At 34.2% G+C, this 16,802-nt stretch overlaps 1 protein-coding gene across 5 annotated transcripts in view; it reads right to left on the reverse strand.

The window, feature by feature from the left end:
* PIKFYVE (phosphoinositide kinase, FYVE-type zinc finger containing) overlaps positions 1-16,802 on the reverse strand; it is a 104,207-nt gene that overhangs the window by 64,091 nt on the left and 23,314 nt on the right. For 4 of the 5 annotated variants that reach the window (XM_023500658.2, XM_003765970.4, XM_023500660.2 and 1 more), the window contains 5 exons: positions 9,110-9,248; positions 6,131-6,288; positions 4,412-4,523; positions 3,048-3,195; positions 2,367-2,534 (listed from right to left, as the gene is read on the reverse strand). In XM_023500658.2, coding sequence (XP_023356426.2) covers positions 2,367-2,534; positions 3,048-3,195; positions 4,412-4,523; positions 6,131-6,288; positions 9,110-9,248 — 725 coding nt within the window. The remainder of the gene's footprint in view (positions 1-2,366; positions 2,535-3,047; positions 3,196-4,411; positions 4,524-6,130; positions 6,289-9,109; positions 9,249-16,802) is intronic. The other variant, XM_031958178.1, reaches the window with a different exon arrangement.

Raw genomic sequence — 16,802 nt, forward strand, 5'->3', positions numbered from 1 at the left:
TAAATAAATATAAGTTGTTTTGCTTTTGGTAGACAGCACTACCAAAGAACACAAGAAATTCCTTTTTTGATCTTTTACTCAGGCTCCCCTATCTTTTTTACTCAGGGATTCATCTTGCTTGATACTCATACTTAACTCTTCAGAAAGTGCCTAAAGTTTTTCAATTCCTTTCATTGTTCCAAGTAATTTTCTTCTATCCTCTAATTTCCTGAAACAATTAAGCCTTCTACCTCATTACATCCTCTATTACTAAAACCAAGGTAAACAGAGTTAACTGACTTGCCCAGGGTCACACAGTTACTAAGTGTTTGAAGCCAAATTTAAACTCAGCAAGATGAGTCTTCCTGACTCCAGGCTATATAGAATTTTTTTTAATATTCATCTAAATTTTTTCCACTGCAGTTTGATACCAAATACATGTTTATCTTTCAGACATTTCAGGCTACTTACCTCCTCTTATCACATATTTTTCTCATAAACAATATATACACTTACACTCCTTTATTTCATGTATCTCACTTTGGTGATACCCCAAGTTATTTGTTTTAAATTTTTTATTTTCTTCAAGATTTTTTGTATAGATGCATAAAGCTCTAAAGATTAACAAATATTTTGAATTGTAATTACGGAATGACAAAATGGGAGATCAACTTATAAACAAAAAGGAAAGGCTGAAATCAACTGTAGAAGAGTTAAAAAATGAAGATTAAAAATATTATTGGTACATTATCTTAAACTGATACTCGATGTACTGATTTGCAAATGCCCATTTTATTATTTATTATGCCACTTTCTCATTATGTTTTAGTACTTAATTATAGATAAAAGGTTAAATGTTATCAACCATAAGAAAGAAGTGAATCTCTAATATGAAAGTGGTGATGTGCTAAATGCCATATATTTATATATTAGCATTTCATCCTTTTATTAAATCATTTAAAATATCTTCTTTAAAATATTATAATTCCCAATCAATTCTGATGGACATGGCTCTCTTCAACATTGAGAAGATTCAAACCAGCTCCATTTGTGCAGTGATCTACACGCAGGGAGAGAACCATGGGAATAGAGTATGGAACACAACATATTTTGTTTTCTTTCTCATTTTCTTTTTCTCCCTTCTTGATCTGATTTTTCTTGTGCAACATATGTATAATATGTATGCATATATTAGATCTATTTCTACATATTTAACATGTATTGGACTACCTGCCAGCTAGGCAGGAGGGGAAAATATGGGACAAAGATTATGCAAGGGTCAATGTTGGAAAAATTACCCATGCATATACTTTGTAAATAAAAAGCTTTAATTAAAATATGTATATAGTCATTCCCATACTTGGGCCAACAAGGAAAAATATTTTCTCAAAAAAATTAATGGTATTAAAGAAAGAATTTTTCATTTCTCTAATTTGGGAAGAAATTTTCTTGAATATAAATGGCAATACAGAAAAGCATGAAAAGATTTTTATGAACTGATGCAGAATGAAGTAAAAACAAAACCACGAAAGCAATATACACAATGACTATAATATATGTAAGTAGAAAAAAAAAAAAAAGAACAAAACAACCAAAAAAATGGTATTAAATTATAATGACTAAGTTTCACCCCAGGGAAAAGACATAAGAAAATACTTTTCCCCATTCCTTTAAGGGAATGGAGGTCTATAGATGTGAAACACTGCATATAACAGCAGACTTTCTTGATGGGTCACTTTGTCTTACTGGAATTTTTTCCTTTTTTTCCCCCCATTTTTTATTCTTTATCATAAGAGATAACTCTCTGGTAAGGTATAGAGTTACAGAAGGAAATGTAGTTAATATAAAACAAAAGATATCAATAAAAAAATCAATTTTTAAAACCATAGAAATAATAAACATCTTAAAATATAATGGAAGGTCTCTGTTTTTCAAGAAAACTAATGTGAAAAATTTCATCAGATTTGTCAAGCACTATATTGCGAGTTATTTGCATAAGCTAATAAGTCTGGAAAAAACTCTAAGATATTTTTAATGGAGAAACAAGGAAAGAATAGAGCAGAACATCCACATTAGAACTGCAAAGAAATACCACCTTGGAAGTTGCACATTATGCTGAAGTTAGAGCTATAAGACAAATCTCCTTTGAAAAGCCATAGGCTTAAAACTGGACTTGGGATAGGGGAGGTAAGGGGCCATGGAAAGAGGCGGGGAAGCAGGAGGAATTAACTTAAAAAAAAGGAAAAGAAAAGAGGGGGTGGAAAAAGACCCACACCAAATACCCTCAGCCATAAGGGGAGGAGGGCACAGGAGAAAATCCTGAAATGAAATCTCATGGCCAAAGTCTCCATCCTGTATTCTGATTTCAGATGGTGACTACCTCCTACCTTTTTGGTCAGCAGGGTGAGGGGGCACATGTGGGTACTTGGAGGGCTTCTTGATATGGAAGTTCACGTTGTCCAGCTCCACGTTCAGGCTGATAGAAGCGGCTGAGTCACTGTCCATTGTGGACTGGAAGCTGCTGACTGATGTACGCTTGCTAGGACTGGCAGAATCTTTTAGTGTTGGGGAAGGGGAAAGAAATATAGGGAGGAGAGGGGAGTAAAAAAATTGGTATCATCAGGGTATTGGGGAAAGGAGAAAAATTGTTTTTAATATACAAGCCCAATGTGCAATACCAAAATGGATACAGTATTTTCATGTATTTTTGAGCAAACTTAGAAACAGTATCTCACCAAAATTTTGAATAAAGCTAATTATAAAATCAGTTTAAAAAATAAAGAGGAATATGGGAAGTTCTGCAGAAAAAAAGCCAAGCCTGGTATCAAAGTAAGGAGATGAGCAAGTTGATACTACTAGGTTATTATTAGCACAAAGTTATCTTTAAGTTGCTGGACTAGAAATTAAGAAAAATTGAATATTTCCTGGTAACCTGTAAAGACAATAATTCAAGAAAATACTGTATCAACATCTATCAGATGTCTATTTAATTTGATCCTTAAAGCCTAGAATTATTCCAGTTAAACAAAGCAGTCACAGAAACTGCTTCCTCAGAAGCAAAAACTCACTAGCTAAGTTCTCTTCCCCTTCTTCAGCAATCTGTTCCGTGTCACTGTCATCAAACTTGATATCTTTAAACCACGATGGTTCAGAGTGTCCCTCAACAGAGTTTACTGAATCGCTGTCTGGAGAAGGTGTCTCGGAAAAGTCTGTGCTCTGAAAGGATCAAAATCCAAAAAATTTACCCTCAGTGTCAACAACTGTAAAGTAAAACATTCCTACTATATTCTAGCTTGTATCATGAGGTTGTCACATAATTTTAGATTGAGACTGAAAAAAAAATTTTTTTTTGGTCTGTCAGAATGACACATCTATAATCTATATCTATAATCATAATGAGAAAATCTTTCCTTCCTTGTCTAATATAAATAAAATTTTCTATTAGCTGAAATATTTTGAAAAGAGGATTTTATAGACAACTTAACAGCATGGCGTGCCCTCATCACAGAAGGTACTGGGCTCTGTAAGCAAAACAGGACTAAATTAGCGCAAAGAAAACCTTAAACACACAATGTTAGAGAAGCTACCCAAATGTTCACAGCAACTGTTTGTGTCTGACCTGTGGCAGAGCATTCCGAGCTCCTACGGATCTAATCAGCCATAGTCAGACACACTGTAACTCGACTCTAACATAGTGATGTCATGTGGGTCCTCTTCAAAAATGAAGGACCACAACCATTCCACCCTTCATTTTACATATGCTGACAATGCAGTCTGGAAAGTTATGAAAGTCACCCAAGGTCCCAAAGGAATAGGCATCATAGGCACTTGAGCTCAGATTCTCTCATTTTTAATACCTGTTGTGATTATATAGAAGGCAAGCTTAGAGGATTGCTCTGAATCTATAAATGTTAAGGTATAATATTTCATTCTTATCCATTTCTTTCTTTTCCTAAAAATCAAATGTCCCATTTCATTCCAATTAGTTGAGATTCTGCTTAGATATACATCTTTTTATATATCTCTAATATCCATGAATATATGCAAAGATTCATTTCTCTTGATGAAAAATAAAAACCCACTGCTGTAGTTGGAACTTTTTACTAGTATTTCAACACTTAAAGAGTTTTTAAAAAATCCATTTCACCACAGCATTTTTCATTAATTTTCTCTCTTAAAAAAAAAATCAATGTTTCACCTTCCAGCCAAAGTTGAAATGTAAAATAGTAAGAATTTTTAGTTCAATAATTTTTTTCTATTTGTATTTGTATGGAAAGAAAGCTTATGAGAGTTCAAGAACAATATTATTTATAGCAAGTATTTTACTATGTTAACTTGTCTAACAATCATGTAATATAAAAAGAAATACCTCAAAAGATACAAGCTCTAAATTTAAAACCACAGAAGCCTTCCACCAGGATTATCCTTTTACCTGTAGTGGTCTATATAAGGCATATTCATCTCTGAAGATCTGATCATGGTGACTGACACAGTCTAGCCAACGTCCATCAACCATTGCTTGTCCAATTGCTATGGCCTGAGCTCTGAGTAAAGATAGGCAAAAATAAATGCTTTAAAAAAAAAAAAAAAAAACCCAAAGCTAAAATTCCCACAAGACACAAGATGAGGATATACAAATTTATTTTTTTTAAGGCTAAAGCAGACTTGTAAATTAAGCATACTATCTGGCTAAGTGACAAATAACAAGAGATAGACCCTTGGAGCTGAATGTAAAGGTTAGTGCAGCTCCTTGTATCACTATGGAATGATTTTTAATAAGTAATACCTGTGTTCTCTAATATCAGATATTTTAAGAAAATAAAAGCTGCCATACTTTCTACTTAATCTTACTGGAAAGACATTAAACACCCATATAAATTTACCTGTAAAATAAGTGAGAAACAAAATTGTAATTTAAAAACAAAATATAGATAAAGTAAAGAAAATAGCAGTAACTGTGATCAAATGAGAAATGGTATTAAATAATACTTAGTAAATTTAAGTTTATGGGAGTCTTCCTAGATCAGTTTTGACTTGGTATCTGAAGGAGAAAAAAGGCTAGAAGTAGGGGAGGGAAGAGAAAAAAAAGAGGAAGGATAATATAGATTGCAGGTCATCTACAAAAGTATTGCAAAAGAAATGTTAAGTCACATATGGAGGATAGTATGTCAAAGAATAATATGCCTATTTTAGCTAATTAGTCAGCTCTCAATTCTTTAGGGATTCATTATATGGTTTGTGGATCATAACTGCATTTGCCTGTCCGTCTTACTTCTAGCTACCTGTCAGTTAAACATTTCAATGTTTATCATCACTTTTATCACTAACTTAGAGAAGGAAAAAGAAACAACACACTATCAAAAAGTATCATATCATTTATCAAAAGTCTAATTGTATGGAGTATAATTTAAGGCAATCTACAACTGTACCTATCTGTAAACTTGGTTCCTACTCTTTCAGTCAATTTTGCTCCTTGTCTGTATATCTGATGAAAGGTTAAGAAGGAACAGACAGAAAAATAGTGGCTTAAAATAAGATTTGAGATTATTTGCAGAATTTATTTCTTTATCCAGCCTATCATGCATTACCCAACAATCAAAAATAATAAATGTTTTAGGTCTACATATAAAATCTTAAAGACTTCATGTTTTTAAAAAATTATGTTCAAGTAACATTTTGACTAAAGAATATGTTCAAGAAAGTCTCTCAAAATAAAAGTTTTATGAGCTCAAGTTATCTCAGAACCCTAATATTACCTTTGTAATCACCCAGTAGTAATTTGCAATGGTAACTTCTTCTAGGGAAATAATATTAATAATTAGGAAAGGATTCATTGCAAAGGCAACAGAGCAGTATAGCTTCTCAAAAACTTTTGCCTTTAAATTTCCCAAAATATTTTAAAGCATCAGATGCTATTTTTATGCTTATTTTCTTTCTCCACTATGATTACAAACTTTAGAGCAACCTAATCCATGTCACATTTGCCCAGTCTTCTTCTGGAAGTATCTAAAAACGTGGGCCATTAAATAACAGCCACTTACACTGTGCTTTATTCTGCTACCCCCAAATATACATTTCATCCTACTTAAGCAGTACAGACTAAAACATCTGTGATATAAACAAATAAAAATACTTCCAAAGATCTGAATACCTTGTGGTAACATGTCCATTTCGAATTAACCAATTGACCAATTCCTTTCCTACAATGCAGTTGGGGTGAGTCCTCAGCCAATAGCGGTGATCCTGAAACTCCATTCCAGTACTATGATGGCAGATTTTCTTCCACAAGTCCTTTAACTGAACAGAGTCCTGAAAAAAAAATTTGCACCTGCTTAGTGTATTGCTAAGTACCAATTGATTAACTGCCAACTAATTGACTTATGAAAAAAGCATGGTACAAATCTTTAAACCATTCTCTAGGCCCATAAAACTAAATTTCAAATTGGAACGCACAGCAATAAAACTAAAGATTTAGTATCAGAAAGTGGGACAATGAAGTACTCTTCTCCTTGGACTAAAGGACTAACCTATAATGTACTGGATCTCTGATAAATGCAAATAATTAAAGCAATTCATCAAATCAATATCCTTTTCTCAGTAATCATTCTCTTTGCTTTCACTTAAGTACTTTTTTTACTGGTTTTTTAATAAATCATCCCAAGAAACTGAACTCTCTTCCTCTGGTTTCTACTCCACATTATCCTATCTTTTAATAATCTTGACAGCTTCTTTTTCTCCCTTGTTTGCATCTCTTTCTCCAACTGAAAACTATTATGCATTAACTAAAAGTCTATTCTTCATTCTCTATATACATTTTCTCAGGAGATTTAACCTATTAGAAGGGTTTCTATCCTAATCTATCTTCCATAATCGAACATTTCTACTTTGTACATTTGCTGCTACCCAAAACTCAGATATCTAAAACAGAAAGCATCTCTTTTCCAACCCTCAAACTGCTCTGGCTCTTCTCCATCCCGATTTCCTCATTTTTGTTGGTAATTACCATCATTCATCAAGTCATTCGGATTCCAAAATCTTATTTTTGGATAGAAGTAGTAAATGAGTGAAAGGATAAACTATTTCTCAGCTTCTATCAATTTTTTCTCCAATTCACTTGTAGGCCATTGGAATATTCTGTCAAATAGTCTTTTCTTCTCCTATTCACGTCTGACATACTGATGTCACGCCATCTTTCTACAGTGCCACTTTAGTTAGGTAAAACATCAAGTCAGTCACATATCCACGCTGGGACTTAGTTTCCCCATTTTCAAACAAAAACTAGATCTCTCATTTCTCTATCAGCTTCAAAATTCTTTGATTTTAGACCACTTCACCTGAAATGTTAGGTGGTCAAGACAGTCATAGAGGGATAAAATCTTTAAACTGGACAAAGCCATATCATCCAGACTAAACAAGGATCTGCTGAATGATATCTAGAACACCACCTTCAATTTACAGATGAGAAACTGAAGCCCAGAATTCTCAAAGATACTTAGTGACAGAATCTTGACTGGAACTTGGATCTCTTAACCTTGGATCATAATCCATTTCTACGACAAAATACACCACTATCTCTCAAACTTCTTATGTTGGATTTAATATACAAAACTACCTTATCAACCTCACAATTCTATTACTCCAAAATCAAACCCTTGGATTGAATTATTCATTGACCCGCAATCTTTATTTCTTTAATAAATGAAAAATCTACAATTGTGCTGGGCTTTCCTTCCAGGTTGTAAATCACCACCTTTCTATGATTTAGTAGGTCTAAGCTTCTTGACTTTTTCCATTCCCAACCTCTTTCTGCCCAAGAAATTTTTACACGATCCTGAGCATATAGGTACATAAAATAAACAAATCAAACATATTTATTGATAATAAATCATAATTTTCCAATCCCCACATTCAATTATGAGTCCCCCAAGAACCTGGGTAGTAGATGATATCTTCAGATGATTGAAGCCAAAACACTCACAACCTGTGACCAGCCTAGTAAAATTTAGTATCTGAATTTAGCTAGTATCATCTAGTCCAAAGATAGGAGATGAGAACATCTAGAATATTCTTGTCTCAGTTTTCTCTTCTGTTGTAATCTGCCCCCACCCTATTTTTTCAGAAAACACCTTCCCTATTTTTTACCCAAATCTCTCTGCTACTTGTAGGTCCACCTTAAGTTTTAAATCCTCAGTAAAGTCTTCCCTATTCTAATCAACCCACCTCCAAAAGATGTGTGACCTCTGAATTCTTCTGGACTAATTCTGAATAATATATTTGGCACTTACCATCTTATATCTTCTACATATGAAAAATAATCAACAATCCAAGTCTCATTTATCTAGCTAGAATTCATGAAGATCATGACCATTTCACAGGGGTTTTTAGCATCACTTTTCCAGTCTCCACCTCAAATCTTACATGAAAGTATGCAAAAAACATGTGCTAATTTCTGTAACTCTCATCCATTGAAGTCATACTCAAATCATAATTGTATTAAAGTGACTCTGGATGCCCCAGAAGACAATTTCTGGCAGATCCTATATCAAAGTACTGAATGACTGATTTGGGGAGATAAGTTCAGCTGAGGTAAGAAAGGTTTTTCAGCAAAAGCCTTTACCCTTGTCCACAGAGTAAAAATAATTTTAGTTTCAGAAACTGACAAAAATGAAGTGAGAAAGGCAAAAAGGTCTGTGACGTGGGTCACCAAAAAATCAAATTGGAAAAAAAAAATTTTAATAAAAAAAAATCAAATCCTTAAGGCAATCAATTCATAGTTTTCTGATATAAAATTATTAAATGCCTTGCTACTTAAAACAACATTTTCACATATTTACAATTATGTAAATTTCCTCCAATAACCAAAATTCAAGATAATCTCTATGCAACCTAGAAACCCATATTGTGGTCAGTTAAACAAGGCTATAAGAAAGGAACCAAGAAGAGAAATGGACAAAAAATGAATATTGAAATATGCAAATCTCCTTTTTAGGTCAATGAAAAACATAAACTAATGATTGTTTTTATTTGTTTTTCATTTCCACTAACCCATAATCTTTTAAACTTGTGAAAATAAGGTATAAAAAAACAATCATTTTAATCATTAAAAGGTCAAGAATAAGTGAGCTGCTACCAGAAGAATTTTGCGCTCATCATCACTGGTCTCTGTTTTCACATATGTTCGGTTAGCCTGGGGACTGACAGATGTCTCATAGGAGGGAACCATGGGAGAACCGGACCGATCCAATGACAGGTTAGTAATACTGGCTGATCTGAAAACAGACACAAATATGAATAAGTCTCGATACACAAATGTCTTTCATCATTTGTTTAATTAATAAGGCACACTAACATTTTGCTGATGGAACTGTGAAAATATAAATTTGCCTATATACCTGTATATGTGTGCATATGTGTATGTGTGTGTGTGTGTGTGTGTATATATATATACACACACACACACACACATATTATATGTTTACCAGAACTTTTTGTGACAGTGAAGAACTAAAACAAAGAGCTAAACAATAGAGATAGAGAAATGAAACGGATTATCATTGCAATATTCATTATGAAGAATTCAAAGAAACATAGGAAAACTTACATGAACTGATGCAATGAAATTAAGCAAAACCAGGAAAACAAGATACAAGATTGCTACAAAGTCAACATCAAATAACAAAAAAAAAAAGGAAGAAAGCTAAATGTTGCCTAATTATAATGATCAAACAAGTTACTGGAAAATAGATGAGCCTCCCTTCCTTGCAGAGATGCATTGGAGATTGCAATACTGTCAGATGTACTGATCATTTTATGAACAATTTTTAAAATTTCTTTTTTTTCTATTCTTTGTTACATGAGATAGCTCTACAGGTGGAGAAGGAGGGATTTATCTGAAAATGGACAGCTGATTCTGGGATGCTATGTCTCAGTGGGGCAGGGTAGAGCTCCAAGGAAGGGCAAAGGCTCCATTTAGGTAAGAGTCCCAAGTTTTGAGGAATTCAGGATTAGTACTCTAGGGTGCTTGTCACGAAGAGACTACATCAGGTGATCAATCTTAAAATATTTGGAAACCTGTTTTATTAGGAAACTAGTCAATGATTTATATGCAACCAAAAATGGATACGTGTCTTTACATCAATGTGTCATCAATCACAAGGTGAAATAAAAATAAAGCTTAGATAAGAAGTAGAATATAAACAGTAAAGTGAAACTGTGCTGTAATCTAAACAAGTTAATACTGAGAGAAAAAAACAGGGGGGGGGGGGGGGGGAAGACGGAGATAAGAGTCATCAAAAACAACACTTAAAAATACCCATGTTTGGAAAGATGTTTAAATCTTTTTTGGATAAAGAAAAATGATTTTTTTTAATGAAATGTTTGATAAAAACAGAATATTCAAAGAAAAATTACCAATAAAAATAATTTTTGTGGTGATCTTCTTTAAAATAATAATGGTTCTCTCTGGGGGAGAGGGTTTCTCGGGGAGGTTTTCTGGAGGCAGCTTTAGTTTCAGTTACAAGTAAATAATCACCCAAAATTGCAGCCAGCTGATAAAAGTTCAGATCTTTTATTGTGTCCTTCAATATATCCCGGTTAGCTCAGGCCTATCTCTCTGCTTGGTTCCAAGAGCTCCCTCTGAATGTCTCCAAATCCAAAGGTTTGTCCTTCAGACTCCAGCCAGCACAAAGGTGAAAGATGCAATGAATCTCTCTTGCCTTCCAGAGAGAGCTTGTAGGCTTCCTCCCAGAGTGCTCCTCTCTGACCCCTGGGAATATTCCCAAGTAACTCTCTTCAAGCTCTAAGAGTTTTCTCTCTCTCTCTCTATATATATATATATATATGATCTCCCAAAGGTTAACTCCTCCTCTGAGAGAATGGGATTATGGGTTATCTCCCAGAGTGCTCTCTGGCCCTAAGAACTTCAAGGGAGGTGTGAATTCAGATATCTCTTTCTAAACCCTGAAATCTCTCAAATGTGTGAACTCCAATGAGTAGCTTATAAGAGCTCTCTAAAGGTGTAACACAAGCATTATTTCTATCAGTTGTACTTAGTACCTTGTTTCAAGTTCTGGCCCAAAATATCTCCTTCTAAGATCAAATCAATCATATTGAACCATGCTAAATTAGATAATTATTGTCTCTATCAACTCTAATGGCTTAACAGTTTGTAAAGATTCCAACAAATTTTAATTAAATAAGTGCTTTTAAATTTTCCCATAAAGCATAATATTCAAAGTGAAACAAAGAGAAAGTTTTTCAAGCAAGTTTTTATAGATCAAATTTAGACAACAATCTTGTTTAGTATGAAAAAATCCTTCTTATACTTCACGTGGAAAATGACATGATTTGACATCCTAGAAAGCAAGTGGGATATTTTCTTAAAGTAGTACTTGTCCTAAATTCTGATTAACTATTTGTTTTTTAAATCGGGACTTTATGAAAAAACAGAAAAGTCAGAAGAAACACCTGATTAGATACTATCTTCATGGTTCACTTACAGAAAGATACAAGAATTTCCAACTCTGTTGCATATACTCTAATTTCAATACTTGGTACAATGGAATACAATCTTTCAACACCAGACATATGAGCCAACTATCTTTTCTCATCATTCATAAATACTGTAGAGAATTTTAAATATATTAATCAAAATTCAATAAGAGGAAATTGCATGGGGTGCTACAAAAGTCTTGGTGCAAGACTTTAGGGACATACTCTGTGACATTAAAATTCCCTGCTTCTTGCTTTTTCACTCAGTTTTAAAATGCTTAATATTACAGAATTTAACCACATTTTTTTCAAGCAACTGCACCATTTATCACAAGATTAAATCCCACCACCCAACATACACACACACACACACACACACACACACACACACACACACACTCTTTTAAAAACCAAAGTTCCAGACGATGGCTCACTGATTTGGAGTAACATTCCACTAGTTACTTTTTTCTGTTGTACTTATGATTACTTACATACTCAATTCATCTTTATTCTACAAAAGAGCATTCTGTATTCTTATTTAATATTTTTCCCAGTATTAAAAAAAATTCTTTTTATATCTGTTTTTAAATTCTAGGTTCTCTCCCTTATCTCTACCCACAATTAAGGAACCACATGTAAAGTTATGCAAAACATTTCCATAAAAGTTCTGAAAAAAAACATAAATCTCCCACATTCAAGAAAAATTAAGTTAAAATAGAGAAAGAAAGAGCGAGAGAGAAAGAGAATGCTTCAATCTGTATTTGGACACAATAAATTCCTTCTCTGGGTACAGATAGGGATTTTTCATCCTAAATCCTTCAAAGTAGTTATGGATGATTGTACTATTGAGAATAACAGACATTTATAGTTTGTCATCCCAGAACACTGCTATTACTTTGCATACTGTATATTTCACTCTGTTCATGAAGGACTTTCCAGGGTTTTTTCTTTTCTTGAGCACATCCTGCTCATTATTTCCCAAGTAATAATATTCAGAGAAACTTTTTTGGAAAAAAACTTTTTTAGATTTACTATTGCTAATTGTATTGCCCCATTTACTTCCTATCTCCTTTCACCTTATCCCTCCTCAAAAGTGTTTTTTGCTACCAACCACTCTCTCCTCCAATAGGCCCCCTCTTTTATCATGCTCCCCCTTTCTCATATCCTATTCCCCTTCCATTTTCCTGCAAGATAGAATTCTATACCCCTATTAAATATGGAGATTATTTCCTATTTGAACCAATAATGATGAGAGTAATATTCACTCACCCTCTCCTCCCCCTTTTTCCTTTCCACTGTAAAAGCTTTTTCTTGCCTTATATTTATGGCAGATAATTTGCCTTCCACTTGTCCTTTCCCTTACTCCCAGTACATTCCTATCTCAATCTCTCACAAATCAATTTCATAATTTTTTTAAAAAGATATTATCTCTTCATATTCAACTTACACCCATGCCCTATCTATATATATTTATCCTGCCATTAATAATGAGAACGTTCTAATGAGTTACAAGTACCATCCTCCCATGTAGGATTGTAAACAGATACACCTTGAAGTCCCTTATGATATCACTTTCCTGATTCCGTCCTTATGCTTCTCCAGAGTCCTATATCTAAAAAATCAGATTTTCCATTCAGCTCTGGTCTTTTCATCACGAATGCTTGAAAATCCTATTTCACTGAATAACCACATTTTTCTCTGAAGGATTATACTCAGTTTTTCTGGGGAGGCGATTTCTGGTTGCAATCCTAGCTCCATTGCTCTTCAAAATATCATATTCCAAGCCCTCCAATGTTTTAATATAGAAGTTGCTGAATTTTGTGTTATCCTGACTGTGGCTCTATTATACTTTCTTTCTGGATGCTTGCAATATCTCCTCCTTGACCTGGGAGTTCTGGAATTAGGCTATGATATTCCTGCGAGTAATTTGGGAGCTCTTTCAGGAGGTGATTGGTAATTTCTTTCAATTTCTATTTTACCCTCTGGTTTTAGAATATCAGGATAAGATGATATCCAGACTTTTTTTTTTCTGATCATGACTTTTAGGTAATTTTAAAATTATCTCTCCTGGATCTATTTTCTAGGTCTTTTTATTTTTTTCCAATGAGATATTACACATTTTTTCTAATTTTTTTTTTGTTTTGCTTTGTAGTTTCTTGATTTCTCATAAAATCATTAGCTTCCATCTGCTAAACCTATTTTTTAAGAAATTATTTTCCTCAATGAGTTCTCCCATTTCCTTTCCCAATTGGCCAATTTTGCTTTTAAGGCATTCTTCTCTTCATTAGCTTTCCATATTTACTTTTGCACTTCTCTCAATACTTTCCCTAATTTTTCCTCTCTTTCTTACTTGATTTTCAAAATCCATTTTGAGCTTTTCCATAGCCTGAGCTCAATTCTCATTTTTCTTGGAGTCTTTGGATGTAGGAGTTTTGACTTTATCATCTTCTGAGTATGTGTTTTGATCTTCCTTGTCATCATAATAACTTTCAATGGTCAGAAACTTTGTTTTCTGCTCATTTTCCCAGCCTATTTATTACTCTTTGTTAATGTAGGACTCTTTCCAGGGTAGAGTATTATCCCAAGTTTCAGGGGTTTTCTGCAGCTGTTTTCAGAAATCCTTCTAGGAGTCTGACCACAAGCACTCTTTTCTGTCCCTGCCCCACTGTAGTTGTAAGATCTAGTACGCTGGTTGGGGCTGGGGCTCTGCCGATTGGGGCTGCACTGGTACTGCATACCAGACTCCCACTCCATTGCCACAGACCCTCTCCACTGACCTTCTGAGTTCTTCTTGGTATCCCAGGCTGAGAGGTCCAGAAACCTCCAGCACTGCCACTGATTCAGAGGTTGACCCAGGCTGGGGCTACACTGGGGGCTTCGCCGGAGCACTCAGCATCTGGACTGCAAACTGAATTCCCACCCTGGTAAAACAGACCTTTTCTGCTGTGCTTCTAAATTGCCTTCAGCTCAAAAATGTTCTACTTCATCTTTCTGTGTGTTCTGCTGCTCTAAAATTTGTCAGTCATTATTTAAAAGAATTTGGAGCAGTTTCCAGGAGAGGTTGGACAGGTCCCTGTCTACGTTCCACCATCTTGGCTCCGCCCTCATTCACACACTTTGAAGAGGCAAATAAATGGAGTTGTGTCTTCCCTCTCAGGCCCCCATGAATTCAAATACAGTAAAACTACTATAACTTTTATTTTGAAAAGATATATTTCTACAGTGTGCAAAATATTTTATAATATCCTATAACAATTCTATGAGGTAAACATGGCTTTCATTATTTCATAAAGCCACTAGGATTAAATGTTTAAGTAAGTTTGTTTGGTTTTTTATTAACTTATTAATGATACAGGAAGGAAAAAAATTACTTCATGATTTCTAGTCTGTCACTTTACCCCATCTAAATTATGCCATATGTAAGTTTTCTTTTTCAAAGTCTGAGTCTTCTATTATTACCATTTAGTCATCTTCCCCCATATTCACTGCCCACTTGACAGAATTCTGTCACCTTATTGGTGGAATGTTTTAACTCTGTAAAGAACCTTCTATTTTAGCCCATGAGTTGCAATGAGACAGAATTCTATGATTCTATATGAGAGTCATGATCTCACAAAGATCAACAACAAAAATATAGTTCTTACCATTTCAAACATTCAGATAGTCTAAAATTTATTAAAGCATTGTTTCTCTTTGTTAAAAGGAAGGTTCAATTTGTTGGGTGAGTTGAAGTGGCAAATACAGATCAAAAACAAAAATATAGTCCTTACCATTTCAAAAGTTAAAATAGTCTAAATTTTATTAAAGCATTATTTCTCTTTGTTACAAAGGAAAGTTCAATTTGTTGGGTGAGTTGAAGTGACAAATACAGACAAAAACATCAATGAAACATACTTTTTAAATTTAAAAAGTGTATCAAAATAATAGTTTTATGGGCCCATTCCCCTAAAAATCACCTTATTTGAAATATGAACCCCTAAAATTTGCTACACAAAAATCTATGTATTCATTCCTCCCTGTTTAACCATATAATTGGATTCTTGTTTTAATATGTCACTAAAATTATTGTGCTTCTGCTGGTAATGATCAAGCACATACAAGAATGAAGTGATCTATGTAAGAAACACCCATAAGCTCTACCAAAAATCTTAGCTCAACCTCCAAATCTCACAAATCTCACCTCCCTCTTTTACCACTTACTCCATAAACTACTCCCAGAAAGCCTGTACCTAATGAAGTAGGGGAGGGAATTCTTCCCAATGGAATTCAGGAAACCAAGATCAAGCCAACTGTGCACATGGGGTGTGTTCAGGGTGGCAAACAAAATGTCCCTCCCTGATCATCAATGCCCTTTGTGGGGGCATTTCCCTTGAGAGTGTAAGCGCGCACACACGTGTGTGTGTGTGTGTGTGTGTGTGTGTGTGTGTCCTGAAAAGTAATTTATAATGAGTCTCTGCCTTCACAGAGTTTACAAATGCACTAGATAGGGACACAACATGTACATAAATACTAAAAACTTTTAAATGAATATGTGCATAAGAGATGTCAGAGAGACACAAAAAGGGAAACTCACTCTTAGCTGAGGATATTCATGAAAAGCTCTAATATTCTCTTGGAAAGAAGCATTTTTTTTTTTTAAAAGCAGAAGCAGACTACTAGTACCAAAAAAAGGTCAAAATGTCTATGTAGAATCATGATGCAGCAGAGAGGGCTTGGTTTGTTCCGGCATTTCATTTAAGTCCAACTCTTTTATGACCTCAATTGAGGTTTTATTGGCAAAGATACTCAAGAGGTTTACCATTTCCTTCTCTGGCTCATTTTACAGACAAATAACTGAGGCAAATAAAGTTAAGTGGCTTGTCCAGGGTCACATTGCTAATAAGTGTCTGAAGCAAAATTTGAACTCAGGACAATGAGTCTTCTGACCACAGGTCCTCTTACCCCTTGCACCACCTAGCTGCCCCAATGGACTAAGTCATTTAAGCAGTCTGTGACTCAGTTTCTTCATCTCTCTAATAAGGGTTTTGGCATTGATGGCCTCTAAAATCTTTACTGTGATCCCAGAGCCCTAAGAGAGATTTTTATAGACTGATGATTTATTACAACATTAGCTGGGAGAAAACAAAATGTTTTAGATATGAGCCAACACATCCCAATCACTAATGTTGCTAGGAAATTTACAAATGGATTATATTTCATTTTCTGTTCTTATGTGTCCAAATACGGCTAATGAAAAGACAATTTAATGTATTCCATATATATCTTCTCCCACAAAAATAGTTTCAAAGTCCCATTTACTGGAGTAGTTAACAAAAATTTTAAAAAATAGGTAA

The sequence above is a fragment of the Sarcophilus harrisii genome, chromosome 3 (assembly GCF_902635505.1).
Source record: "Sarcophilus harrisii chromosome 3, mSarHar1.11, whole genome shotgun sequence".
In the NCBI taxonomy this organism is placed as follows: domain Eukaryota; kingdom Metazoa; phylum Chordata; class Mammalia; order Dasyuromorphia; family Dasyuridae; genus Sarcophilus; species Sarcophilus harrisii.